Consider the following 14474-nt stretch of genomic DNA (forward strand, 5'->3'; position numbering starts at 1 on the left):
CAATTATCCAAAGCTATAGACTCCTTTGCGGGAATAAAAGCACCGGGACTAGATGGAATGGATTTCCAGCCGTGCTACAGGTGAGCAAAGAAGTGATTACCCCGTGGCTACACGCTATATTCACAGCATGCTTAAGCACGGGCTATATCCTTATCCAATGGAGGACCTCTAGGATTGTCTTCCTGCCAAAAGCAGGGACGTGCAGCCATATGAGCCCCAAGGATTACAGGTCGATTGGTCTCACCTCTTTCTTAATCAAGACGCTATAAAAGCTGCTGGACATATACATCAGAAACGATGTGGGACGACTACTGTCATCCAATCAGCACGCTTTCACGAAAGGTAAATCAGTGAAGATAAATCATTAGTAGCCACCATTGAGAAAGCCCTGCATAACCAAAAATATGCTCTCGGAGTGTTTGTGGATATATCCGAAACACCACAGACGCTATAATGGATCGCCTAGAAGCGGCCAACACGCCCCCCGCTATCAGTTTGTGGATAAGAAATCTTCTAAGCTGTATACGGGTACAATCCGATTGGGGCACCGCATCCATGGTGAAAGGAGCACACAGAGGCACGCCGCAAGGCGGGGTCCCGTCGCCTCTCCTGTGGAATCTGGTGGTAGAAGACCTGATCAAGAGATTCGAGAGGAAGGCCCCAAAGATAACAGCCTATGCTGACGACATAAGCGGGAGTCTGTTCATCGACACTCAGCTCGATTGTGGTGCGTCCAACTCTGATGTATGGAGTCTTAGTGTGTTGGCAGGCTATGGAAAAGCCGACTTACAACAAACTCATGGAGGGAACTCAGCGGCAGGCACTGCTCTGGATAACAGGGGCGCTGAGGTCAACCCCCACAATAGCACTCGAAACTATAATTGGAGTTGATCTCCTAGACATCCACGCGCAAATGATTGCAGGAAAGGCTGCACAACGCCTAGTTGCATCAGGGAATATGTCTCTACAAGGACTCGGGCATAGTTCAATTGGTCGAGACATGAGCGGTAGATCTGACTACATGGTCACCAGAACGTGCCCGGATGTAAGAACAACAACATTCATGGGACCAGACGACTGGAAAACAGGCCAGGAGCATGCTCAACACGTCAATATATACACGGACGGCTCCAAGATGGAAGAAGGAGTTGGAGCGGGCATATACTGTACAGACCCTGATATGAGGCTGTCGTATAAACTACCAAGCCAATGCAGCATATTCCAGGCGGAAGTATTCGCCATAGGGAAAGCGGCAGAGCTTGCGCAGAGCATTGACCCCCCACATGAAGCGGTCAACTTGTTCGTAGACAGTCAAGCGGCGATAAGATCCATGCAATCGTCAGCGGTCAGTTCCGAAAGTGTACTGGCAAGCAGGGAGGCACTAGATACCCCTAGCACGACCACGTCAGTGCGGATCTACTGGGTTCCCAGCCACCAGGGGATCGATGGTAATGAGACGGCAGACGAACTTGCAAAGGAAGGCGTCGGACTGGCGAATGAAAGATCAGAAAACGTTCCTGTCTCCCTTGGAACGCTCCGAAGCGAACTGGAAAGACGGGCCGACACACGAGCCAAAAGCAGATGGAGAAGAACTTCCACCACCTGCAAAGTTTCAAAAATCATGTGCAAAGAGCGCAACGCAATACTCAGCCACTACGTGCTGCATCTTCCACGGAAAGACTGCAGACTGTGGGAATTCTTACAGGTCACTGCCTAGCTGCGGCACACGCAGTCAAACTGGTATCGTCAGCATTACCGATAACGCCAAAAGCCGGAAATGTGACGAATTCAAGGCAATTGAAACCTTGGAGCATCTCATTTGCAAGTGTCCGGCCCTAACAAGGGCAAGAATAAACTACCTAGGAGCTCCGGTTCTTTTTTTTTTTTTTTTTTTTTTAAATGCTTTGCTTTTATTTATTGAATCTTCTCATTTACGAGACTAACAATAAGTGTATCAAATCTTATACTATAACCTAACTAGGAGTCATGTAGACTGAGACAGTGGCCCTGACAAGTTATGGCTGGGTTGGAAGGTCTGTACGTTGCAAGCGGGTTCGGCTGGAGACCCGAGTCAAGACCCTTGCTAGAGGATTTGGGTGGACAGATAGTTTTTCATTGTACGACGCTTTTTGCTTGTCTATTTCATCTTTTACTGCGAGAATGCCGAGGTCCCTGTGGATGTTTTGGTTACGAATATACCATGGTGCCCCAGTGATAGTTCGCAGGATCTTTGATTGGGCTCGCTGAATGATGTCTATGTTGGTTCTGCTCGCGTTCCCCCACAGCTGGGAGCCATACGTCCAGATTGGCTTAAGAGTGGAGTTGTAGAGCAGGACCTTGTAGTCCAGGCACAAGGGCGATCGTGAGTGTATAATCCAGTGGAGGCTGCTGGCTTTCAGTTTTAGGTGCAGTTTCTTGCATTTGATATGTCTATGCCATGTTAGACGTCTGTCGAGGTGGATGCCGAGATACGTTACTTCATTAACTTGGGGGATCTGCGTGCTATTCATACAGAGCGGAGGGCAAGATTGTCTGTTAAGAGTAAACGTTATGTGTTTACACTTTTGTTCGTTTATTTTAATACGCCAGTCAGATAGCCACTTCCCGACTACCACGAGGTGGTTGGCGAGTTGGGTTGTTGCACGGACTGGGCATCTGGAGCGGCTAAGGATCGCAGTGTCGTCGGCGAAGGTGGATGTTGTTAGTCGGTCACTCGTGGGAATATCTGCTGTGTAAAGGACGAATAGAGTTGGCCCAAGTGCGCTACCTTGAGGGACCCCAGCTTCGATAGTGTAGCTATCGGAAATTGTTGTATTACATCTTACTGCGAAGGCTCTATTGTAGAGGTAGGATTCAAGGAGTTTATGGGTGTACCCGGGCAAGTGTGTTTTGATTTTATGCATGAGACCTTTGAGCCAGACACGGTCGAATGCTTGAGATACGTCGAGAAATATCGCGCTGCAATATTCCCTATGTTCGAAGGCTGTGCGAATTTCTGATGTTATTCTGTTTACTTGCTCTATAGTTCCGTGTTTTTCTCTGAAGCCAAATTGATGGGCTGGAATAATGTTGTGGGCCCCCATATATGGTTTTATGCGCGTTAGAAGGCATTTTTCGAATAATTTGGACAGGCATGATAGTAAACTTATTGGTCTGTAAGATGACGGAATCGTGTGATCTTTTCCGGGCTTCGGTATCATTATAATAATTGATTTTTTCCATTTCCTTGGATAGTAGCCGAGACTTATGATTCCATTGAAGAGTTTGCAGATGACCTTAATAGCACAGTACGGAAGTTCCATTATCATTTTTGTAGTTATTAGGTCACCGCCTGGAGCCTTTTTTGGTTTTAGCTCCCTGATGACTTTTTTGATCTCGGTCGGCTGAAATGTAGTTGGCGTGGATTCAGTTTCGAGGTGGATTTGCGGAGAAACATAATCATTTGCTGCAGGGTTCGGCTGGAATACGCCTCTGAGATGTAAGGCAAATGATTCGGCTCTATCTTTGTCGCTGCGGGCCCAGCACCCTGAAGAATTCCTTATAGGAGTGACGGTTTGAATTGGAGAGCTTAGATTTGGGTGAGCCCTCCACAAGGGATGCTTTGTGCTAGTTGGCGAGAGTTTTCCAATATATTTAAGTTGTTCATTTTCAGCTTCTTGCTTCAGGGCCCGGTTTAGATTGCGGGTGGCTTCAGTAAGACGTTGCTTTGAACATGGCGATCTGCTGGTTTGCCACGCTCGTCGCAGACGCCTCTTTTCCAGAACCAGCTGTTCAATTTGCCGGTTGGTTTTGAACTTCTTAAATTCCCCATCCTTCCGTTTTGGGGTTGAGATCCTAGCTGCTGTGACGAGTACCTCTTCCAGTGCGGCGGTGGAGCAGTCGATGTCCGCTTCGATATTTAGTTGGGGAGTTAGCTCAATGTGGGAACTCACATACTTTCTGTATTTCATCCAGTTAGTGTTGTGCGACGTCAGCATGTGGGGGTGGTCCGCAATTTCTGGGCTTTGAAGAAGGCTTATCAACAAAGGCGAGTGGTCAGATGAGAGATCCGGTAGTGCTATGGCGCTTATTAAATTGCGTGGGATGTTTTTTGTCACCGCGAAATCAATTAGATCTGGGACCTTTTTTGGGTCTGCAGGCCAATATGTGGGGCTACCAGGGGAAACGTAGTCCAGTTTATTGCTCACCTTTATAAGTGCATTATACAGTTGCCTTCCCTTGGGAGTCACGAGGCGTGATCCCCAGTGCGTGTGTTTGGCGTTGTAGTCTCCTGCGGCTATGAAGCGATCCCCCAGAGTGTTGTAGAAGTCCATGAATTGACCTTCAGAGATATTAAATCGAGGTGGGCAGTAGACAGCGGCAATGCAAAGGTTGCCGTTTCCTGAGATCACTTTTATGGACGTGGCTTGCAGGTAATTTGTTGCAAACCTTTGATGAAAGTGGTGTTTGATGCGTTCTCTGATTAAGATGCCCGTTCCGCCGTGGGCCTTGCCATCCGGATGATCTGTGCGGTAAAAGGTATAGCCTCTTATATAGAAGTTATATCTCCCTGTGAGGTGCGTTTCAACCAGCAGCATGGCGTCGTTGTGATTTACGTTTAGGAATTGAGTTATTTCAAGTTTATGCCGTGAAATACCGTTGGCATTCCACATGGATATACGTAGGTTAGTCATTTATTATTTGGACTGTTGTGCTACAAGCAACTGAATTACCATGTTCTGGTTCTGAACAAGGGTTTGCATGGTTGTTTTCATGAATGACATAAGTTCCATCATACTTTGTTGCATGGTGAACATCATAGATTCCAATTTGCTTTGCGGCTGCACTGGGACCTGCTGAGCATTTTCTGAGTGAGGCTGGGGCGGATTTTCCATGCCTGTTCTTAGTGCTTCGGCGTAGGAGATTCCCTTGGTTGTATCTAGCTGCCCAAAAGATGATCTGGCTGCCTTGGCGAAATGTTGTTGGTGCGTAGCTGTCGCTCGTCGCATGCGACTCTTCAGCTCCTTGTAGACCGCACAGCCTCTGTAGTTTGCCGTATGGTTTCCTCCACAGTTGCCACATTTTTTCATTTGGGGGTCTTCTTTGTTTGCGGGGCAGTTTACGGAGTTGTGGAAGTCTCCGCAGACTACGCAGACCGTCCGAAGTGTGCAGTATGTCTTGGTGTGTCCATACTCTTGGCAGTTTGTGCATTGAACAGGGCCGTTGCGTTTGTGGGGTTCTTCCACGGTGATTCTTCGATGCAGTAAGAGCTGCAGCTTGTAGATCGGGTGCACTTCGTTTTTCTTTAAGGCTTTGCTATCTGGTTCGAGCTCTACCTTGAAAAGTGGTTGCGGTTTTTTGTTTCTGTTAACAATATTGCTAACATTTTTGGCACAGAAGCCCCTGGCCTTAAGGGCTTCCTGAATTTCGGAGGGGGTGACGTCAGGTTCTATACCTTTTAGCACAACTTGCAGTCCCTTGCTGCTTTTTAGTTGATAGGTGTAAAAGTTCTTTTTTGTGTCTTCCAGGTACTTAGACACAGCTCGGAAGTGTTCTTCGGACTTCGTTTGAACCTTTGTTTCGTGTATGTTCCCTTTAATAAGCGGAACAACATGGAAATTCTCGTCCCCGACCAGCGCAACAATTTTGTTGACCAGGGCGCTTGAACTTTTTTCCCTTATGTAAATAGGTGGGGGCTTAGGTTTCCTTTGGGTCTCCTGCCCCAACTCTGGTTGGTTGTTGTCCGCCTCTGCTAAGATGGAGAATCGGTTTTCATTGGAGCTCCTCGTTTGATCGGTGGTTTTGTTGGTTCGATTGATCTTTGGTTTATTGCCAACCGTGTTGGGTGGACTAAGCTTGCGCTTAATCTGGATGTAGCGGTCCATACCGGTCTGTATAGCCGGGCCCGCTTGTTGCTTATCGTGGCTAACTGTTTTTGTTGCCATTTTATTTTGTTGTGCGGCCTTTGGGACCGAACTCGCAGTATTGGTAGTAGGTTTAATTATTGGTGGTGAGTTTACTGCAGAAATTTTAGCACTGCTTGTTGTTGGAGCTTCATTCAGCGAAGCCGGCGGTGATGGGGTTTGGCATTGGTAACTCCATGATGCGGGAGTTGGGGTGAGCAGAGAGGGTGAGCAAGAGCTGGCTCTCTTGCTGTCGACGGTCAGTAGAGTCGAGTTGCTCTTTGTCGACTTCTGATTTTGATCTATATCTCTAGTTGAGAAATAGGAGTAGCAAGCATTTCTTGGGTTGACGGAGCTTCTACGCTCATTCTTTTGATCGCTGCTCATTTTTTCGAGCTTGTTATGCGTGGCACTTATTTGTTTAAATTAAATTAAATCAAATTTTGAATTTAATTTTGAAATTACGCGCCCAACGTTCGCACCTCAGCACTGGTCTTACGGTTGATGTGGCAACGCCACTCGCTCATGATCGCCCACCGAGATAAGTTGGCAGCGCTGTCAGCTGTTTTATCAGCTGCAAGAATTGCAAACTTATATATTTTGCTAACCACCTGCAACACGCGGTCATTCAGCACGCCTAGGTTACGCGCAGAACTATGGCACAAGTCCACCGTTTGTTTTTGCAGATTTGCCGCTAACACTGTTCAGCACAACCACGTTAACACGAGATTTTCGCGCAGCGCTATCGAAAGACGTCCGCTTCCACGAATGTGTAGACTTTTTTTTGCTCCGGTTCTGGCATCGCTAGAAGATGCCTCCAGGAAGAAGCCAGGCGAACTACTTGCCTTCGCAAAAAATACCACGATCCTAAAAGATTTCGAAAACCGCGAAAACATTCTCTAGGTCCATTAAGAAACATTCGGACAGCTATTTGCCATATTGGCTTATGCGCGGCCTAACCTAACCTAATTATCCAAAGTTTTCCTGGGAAGAAAACAAAAATCAAAAGCAGCATCCAAAGCCATCGTTCCATTCCTACTGAAGTTGACGAAGCCGTTGTCAAAGTCATTAAAGCAATTTTAAAGCGAGATTGCGCGGATGACCTTTGCGTGAAGTGGAAACAAACTTTCCATATTCGCCAAAAGGATTTGAACCAATTGAGTGCTGAACAGTACCACTTCAACATTCGAAGAGATAAGTCGTACCACTACAGTTTAAAGTCTCGCTTTGCGTAAATCCAAAATTCTTATCAGCAGAATTTTGCATAAACAAATATCAACCACATAAAAAACAAAAAAAAACACAACAACAAAAACACCAAGACCTCTAGCCCAGGCTCAAGCCTTAAACAACAATCATGACAGAACCACCAGACATTTACAAAATTACAAAATGAATCGACAAACTTGCGCTGCGTCTATGTCTCTGGAGTCTGTATGCTTAATCTGAACTTTCTAGCTTTTGTAGTTCCTGAGATCTCGACGTTCAACGGTCATAGCCAAAATAGAGTATTGCTTGGGTCTATACGGCCATGCACCCAAAAGCATTAAAAGCATTAAACAAAACAAAAACACCATTCAACTCCGCAATCCGTCTAGCCCTCGGAGCCTATCGCTCTACCCCAATAAATAACTTACTCTACGAATCAATTACTCCCTCTTTAGAAATGAGACGAGACCTTCAAATAGCCGAGATATCGCAAAACCTAATTTTTTCGAAAAACACACCAATTTACAAGTTCGTTAAACATAAAAAATCAAAAAACAAAATAACACTAATAATAGACCAAACAATCAAACTCAGCCTAGAACTTAATCTACCCTACAAACCAGTAACACTTAATAAACACAGGCCATCATGGATCCTCCCCAATCTAATAGACACATCACTTAGAATCCATAAGAAACAAGAAACATCTCCAGACCAATACAAAAAATAACCTTAACCCTCATTATTTCATAATCACTGACGGCTCAAAAATTAACTGCACAATAACATTCGCCATTACAACGGAAACCAACATCTTGAAATCCTAAATACAAATAATAACAACTTTTACCCCAACAGAATACGATCACTAATAACGCAACATGCACCTAAAATTAAAATAATGTGGATTCCTGGCCATTCAGGTATTAAAGGAAAAATCAGCAAGCAATATGCCACTTATCCTCACCCCAAAAATAAATAACACAGACATAAAAAAACATCTTAAAGCTGAACTTGCGATAAAAAAGAAAGAAAAAATATTAAACTGCAGTCAATGGTACCAATTAATTAATACGAATAACTCACACACCTGCGATTACCTTAAACAAACCCGACAAAAGTGGACCAGACTCCACCAAGTAAAAATAATACGACTTCGACTAGGACACACAAACAGTACCTAAATCCAAATTCAATATCAATTTGCCCGTTTTGCCAAGATGATATCTCAATAAGCCATATAGTAATCCATCCTACAAACCAAAAAAGCCATATTTTGCATCGCTAACCCAACCCAGATAACATACAAAACGTCATACTTTTTCTCAAATCAACCAAATTTACCAAAAAATCTGAAAATAATAAGACAAATGTACATAACAAACACGGCAATTATTAAGCCATTAAATAGATTAAGGTACCCATTGTAAACCAACATAGCCATAGGCCCCTGCAACCAGTGCTATACCATTTAAGTTAGGTTAATTTTTTTAAACTACTCTATCTATCTATTGTAATAAATAAAAAAAATACAAATTGTGTGCTGAAGATTTTTAAAAAGCTTGGCCGAGACTTTGCCATGCTCAAGCACCTGAATTGGTAAGCTATACCACATAGCTCAATGCATCTTTTCGTATAAAATATTTGCATCCAAGTCCAGCTTTATTGTATTCCCAAACGTAACTTAATTTTCTAAATGAAATAAATTTGTAATTGATTGTGTAATATTTACAGATAAACATCGACTTCCGAGAAACATACCCAGAGAAAGAAAATGCATTGATTTCAAAATGGGACGACCTGAAGTGCAATTTGTTTCCTTTTTACGACAAGAAGATAAAAAACCATCTGTGCAGGCAACAGCTTACCGAAGCAAAGTCGGCAATAAATGAAGGTAAAATAACTAATAACAAAATGTCTATTTACTTATTGTTATACTTGTGTTTCTTCGTTTTTTTAGATGCCCACGATTTTTATTTGCCATTTTGCTAAATGCCGTGCTGCCACCGACAGCGCGTTTAGCGCATTAGGAAGGTGACTATAGCAGATGCGCAGAATTCGATGGTGCTGCGCCTAGATAGCCTGAACGACTACAAGCGCCAAATTGACAAGCAGGTGTGCCTTCATTACGCCGAGGGATCATCTCTTCAACCTTTCATCATTGTACACGGTTCTTCAGACACGGATCTCGTTGTATTTTACGTATATTTTGATCAGAACCTTTTTTAATTTGACTCGTTTTTCAAAGTCTTGATACTTGCTTTAAAATTTTCAACTTCTACGGCTTAAAATATCCAGAACCTAGCGAAGAAGCGTGGACCTTTATTCGAAAATATGTTTATGAGATAGAAACGGAGATCGATTAGAAATCCCCAAATTTAACTACAGTTTTAAGCAATTTACATAACTAAAACTAAAATGTTTGTGTGCTTTCGTTGTCTGAGGACTCTTCCAAATGCAAAGCTTTTAGTATCCCATTTAAAAATAAGTCATTTATTAACAAGAAAATCGTTAAAAATAGTATGTTAGCAACCAAATTGTGAACAAGTATTCACTAATTTTGCATACTTTCGCATACATTTGGAAACAACTCACCGGGAAGTTCCGCAGGATAATGAACTGCCGTTTATATTAGGTGAACAACATTCTATATCTTCTTGAACCGTTATCTTCAAAGCAGTCTATTTCTAAATCAGTTTTAAATAATCAGAATGCAAACGAACATGATTTTCTTTAATCAGAAAATAAACATTCAGAATCTAACTTAAGCTTGAATTTTTTAAAGAAAAAAGGTATAAGTACTTCTTAACTTCTTTATGATCTTAAGTCATGTCATGTCATTTTAGTTCAAAATATAATTACCTCATTAATGTATGACATAGCAAATGCAATTAAAGCTCACATAACATGTACTCTAACTAATGATTTACAGAACATTTTAAGTTTTATTAGGGATCCGTTCCATGAAGTTCGTACCGAGCATAGATTTTTTGAAGCCTTAAAAGGCTTAAGTCTATATAAGGAACCCACAAAATTTCAAATTGATAGAAAAGTTTCTGAAATCGTTATATGTGGAAACCCTACGTTGGACCCGAAAGATTATGATATTTATGTAATGCCTTTAGCTTTCATATTTAAGCAAATTTTTTAAATTCCAAATTTATTGAATCTAACTGTAGAAAATACTCAGACAAGCCTAAACGCAAACGAAATTTCGCAAGTGCTCAGCTTTTTGGAAATATAAAACGATTTAGTTCTGAAATAGTTATTCCTTTTTTATTGTATCTTGACTATTTTCAAATTTACAATCCGCTAGGCTCTCACACATTTTCAATATGCGGTGTCTACATACATTTTCCGTTAAACAGTACAGTATGTTATTTGGAAACGAAGTATCTTTTCATCATTTGGTTGAGCAATTCAAAATATTAGAAAATGGAGTCATGCTGACAGTTAAAAATGAGTCACGAAAGGTTTGCTTTGCTTTATCTTTAATTGTCGGTGATAATATGGCTGTAAATAGCATTCTCCGATTTGTTCAATCCTTTAACTCAAAACGTTATTGTAGGATATGTAGGCGTACTAAATCTGAAATGCAACTTGACTGTATGGAAGAACTAGAAAGTATAAGAAACGAAGAATCATGTACAAATTCTTTAAAAGAAAACGATTTTCAAGAAACGGGTATTCAAATTAATTAATTATACCCGTTACTCGTAGAGTAAAAGGGTATACTAGATTCGTTAAAAAGTATGTAACAGGCAGGCGTTTCCGACCATATAAAGTATATTTATTTATTTATTTATATAGAGCTAAGTTACAAAAAGAATTTATAACTTAACTTAAAGCTATAGCACTGGCTGCAACGGCCTTTGGCTAGATATAAAGTATATATATTCTTGATCAGGATCAATAGCCGAGTCGATCTGGCCATGTCCGTCCGTCTGTCTGTCCCTATGAACGTCGAGATCTCAGGAACTATAAAAGCTAGAAAGATTAGATTAAGCATGCACACTTCAGAGACATAGACACATGTCGATTCTTGTTGTCACGCCCACTTTAACGCCCACAAACCGTCAAAAACTGTAAGTGTTGAAATTTCTCCTTCGCACTTCCACTAGCTAACGGGTAACAGATAGTCGGGGAACTTGAATATAGCGTTCTCTCTTGTTTTTGCTTTGACTTAATGCATGATATCCTTGAAAGCGTATACGTGTATGACATACATATGTAACGTATGTGACGATCTGTCAGTGCTCGGATGGCTCAAGGATGGCCAGGAGTCGTCTCAGATATTTATTTGATTCAGGTGGGGTTGCTGGAAGAGAATCCGACCCGGGTCCCAGAGGAGAAGACGAGAGAATGATACAATAATTGGGTCTTTATTTGTGAATAAAACAAAGTGTTCACAGTCGCTTCAGATGGGCTGCAGTCCTCGTGGCGAGATCGGCGGCTGGTTGGCTCGGGCGCGTCTGGTCTCGTCCCGGAAGGGGTTGTACAGCTCTGCGATGGATACGGGTGGGTGCCGGACTCCCGAGATGGCCGCTTACTCGATCGTCAAGTCACGTCCTGTGAACGAGAGATAGTTGGAAGAGACCGCTCCGGTCTGCCAGTTAACAGTTCAGAGGCCTGTTAGGTCTGCTAACGGTGAGAACAGTTTTGAGACCGATTAGGTCAGCTATTGATGAGAACAGCTTAGAGGCCGATTAGGTCTGCTATTTGTGAGAAGAGTTGTAGAGGCCGATTAGGTCTGCTAGGTATGAGAAGAGTTGTAGAGGCCGGTAAGGTCAGCTAAGTATGAGACGAGTTGTAGAGGCCGATTAGGTCTGCTTTGTGTTTGCATTGTGTTTGAATTTGAATGCGGGTTGTGTGTTTTACTTCATTTATTGATTCCATGTTTATATGTTTTAACTAAATCTATTCACTTCATGTTTCTGCTCAAATAATATATGTTTTAACTAAATATATTCATTTCATGTTCTTTCCTTATAATACTATGTGCGCGTTTAGGCGCGTCACACGTACTTTTATCGTTTATTAAAAACGAAATAATAACGCTGGATGAAATTAATTCTAGAAAAGCACTGAAATTGGAAATAATTCTGTCAAAATAAATTTAAATCGTTTGCAAAAATTTAATTTAAAAATGACTGCCTCAGAAGTGGCTACTTTTATATACTGTTTGCCATTAATGATATGAGACATAGTCCAGAAGAGTGTTAGGAATGGGAAGTGATATTGTTATTATTAGGTATTATCGATTTCTTGTTTAGATCAAAATACGTTAAAGAATTAAATTACCTACGGAAGTTAGTAGAAAATCGTCACTCAATCATGTGAGCCTGTTTGGTTCCCTAAAACCAAAACACCACTTCCTAGTGCATTATGCAACTGCAATAGAAAAATGTGGTCCATTAAAATTCCTCTGGTGTATGCGATTTGAGGCAAAGCATAAAGATGCCAAGATATATTAAAACAATGTTAATTTGAGAATAAATCCTCCACACAAATTAGCGGTAAAATCGGGATTAAAATTTTCGAAATTTGTATTTGAACACCAAAACTTATTAGAACCTGTGCCAACTTTACCACTTCAAACAAACTTAAGTAATGCGCAAGTTAACTCCCACGAAGGTTTGAGAGTGGAGTGTTGAAGAAATAAGCTGGTGGTGTTTCCCAAAATTAAAACGTCCGCTGGAGTTCAGGATAAAAATCTGAATGAATCTTTATATTTCTTTTCTCATACTTGACAGAAAAGTGGAAGTGGAACGGATGCGATTCTGTGTCGTCAAGAGGTTCTGGGGCTCCTGGTGTCGGCCTGAGGCAGAAAGAGTTGAAGCATTTGCTGACCACCTGCGTACTGCATTCACTCCTTACGAATTATGCACAGCTCAAGAGCAAGTTGACTCCATTAGGTATTTACTAAGCCCAAGTGTTTCTGGACCACCTATACAGCCCGTCGCACCAGAAGCGATCCGTAGAGGATGCCTATAAAATCATTGAAGATGCTCGGCATCAAAGCTACACATTATACGGACCAATTCGAAGAAATAAACCCAATAAACCCAAGTTCAGAACCAATTTCAGTAATGATAATCGAAATGTAAACGAACCAGTCGTTACCCAAAGTAATTTTGATGAAGCAAATAGGGATCAACAAAACAATGCCGTACAACAAGAAAATCAAAGAACTGAAGGTACGTCTAGGGTAAATAATAGATATCAGGGATATCAGAATCAATGGAATAATAGCTCAACTTCTAATTCTGCTCGAGTTTCAACAAATAGGCGAAATGAGCAAAGTTCTGAGCAAAGCAGGCGTAGTTTCGAGTCAATGGATATTAATCAATCAAGTGTACATTTTCAGATAGAGGATCAAGACGAATACCATATATAGAAGTTCAAGGTAAAAAGAGGCCATTATTATTTATTATTGACACTGGAGCAGAATTCAGTGTAATAAATGAGAATTTGTGTCACCCGAAGTGGAAAACAGATATTGACATAGAAGTGAAAGCAATGGGAAACAAAATTAAAATAGGAAAATTATGCAGGTTTCCATGTTTCCAAGAATTTGAAGCTGAAGGTTATATTTGTGAATTTTTAGAGTATAATTTTCACACCTATTTCGATGGGCTAATTGGCTGTAACATACTTAATGACATGAGTGCAGTTATCGATTACTCAAACAAAAAGATTCAACTCAATAATGTTTATCTAGATCTTTAGGTTCAGAAAAACCACTTGGATATTGGCATTAACAACTTAATTCCAATGAACTTAATTTGTCCACAGGCCAGATCCTTAATAAACAAGCTTATACCAAAATTCGAACATATTTTTTACAAAGAAGGCCAAGACCTAAGTTTTACAAGTGAAATCAAACACAGGATTATTACAAAGAATTTTCTTCCCATTTATTCAAAAACATACAAATACCCAGAAATTCACAAAGACGAAGTTAACAGGCAAATAGCAGACATGTTAGATCAAGGTATTATAAGACACTCTAAAAGCCCATATAACAGTCCTTTGTGGGTTGTTCAGAAGAAAATGGACCAGTCAAATAAGCAAAAGTGGCGGCTCGTCGTAGACTACCTTAAACTTAATAAAGAAACCATCTAAGATCGATTCCCGATCCCAAATATAGATGAAATTTTCGACAAATTGGGTGACTGTCAAATTTTTTCAACTTTAGACCTTGCAAAAGGTTTCTATCAGATAGAAATGGATATAAAGACGTACACAAAACAGCCTTTTCAACAACCAGTGGCCACTACGACTTCCTTCGTATGCCTTTTGGACTACGGAACGCATCTTCAACATTTCAAAGGCTAATGAATAATATCCTTAGCCCCTATACCGGACAATTTTGCATTGTTT

At 41.4% G+C, this 14474-nt stretch overlaps 1 protein-coding gene across 1 annotated transcript; it reads left to right on the forward strand.

The window, feature by feature from the left end:
• Positions 1–958: 958 nt before the first annotated feature.
• Positions 959–1717, forward strand: LOC122624986. Its single transcript, XM_043804796.1, has one exon. The coding sequence runs from the start codon at positions 959–961 to the stop codon at positions 1715–1717; it is 759 nt and encodes a 252-aa protein (XP_043660731.1).
• Positions 1718–14474: the final 12757 nt, after the last annotated feature.

This window comes from Drosophila teissieri, chromosome X (assembly GCF_016746235.2).
Source record: "Drosophila teissieri strain GT53w chromosome X, Prin_Dtei_1.1, whole genome shotgun sequence".
Classification (NCBI taxonomy): domain Eukaryota; kingdom Metazoa; phylum Arthropoda; class Insecta; order Diptera; family Drosophilidae; genus Drosophila; species Drosophila teissieri.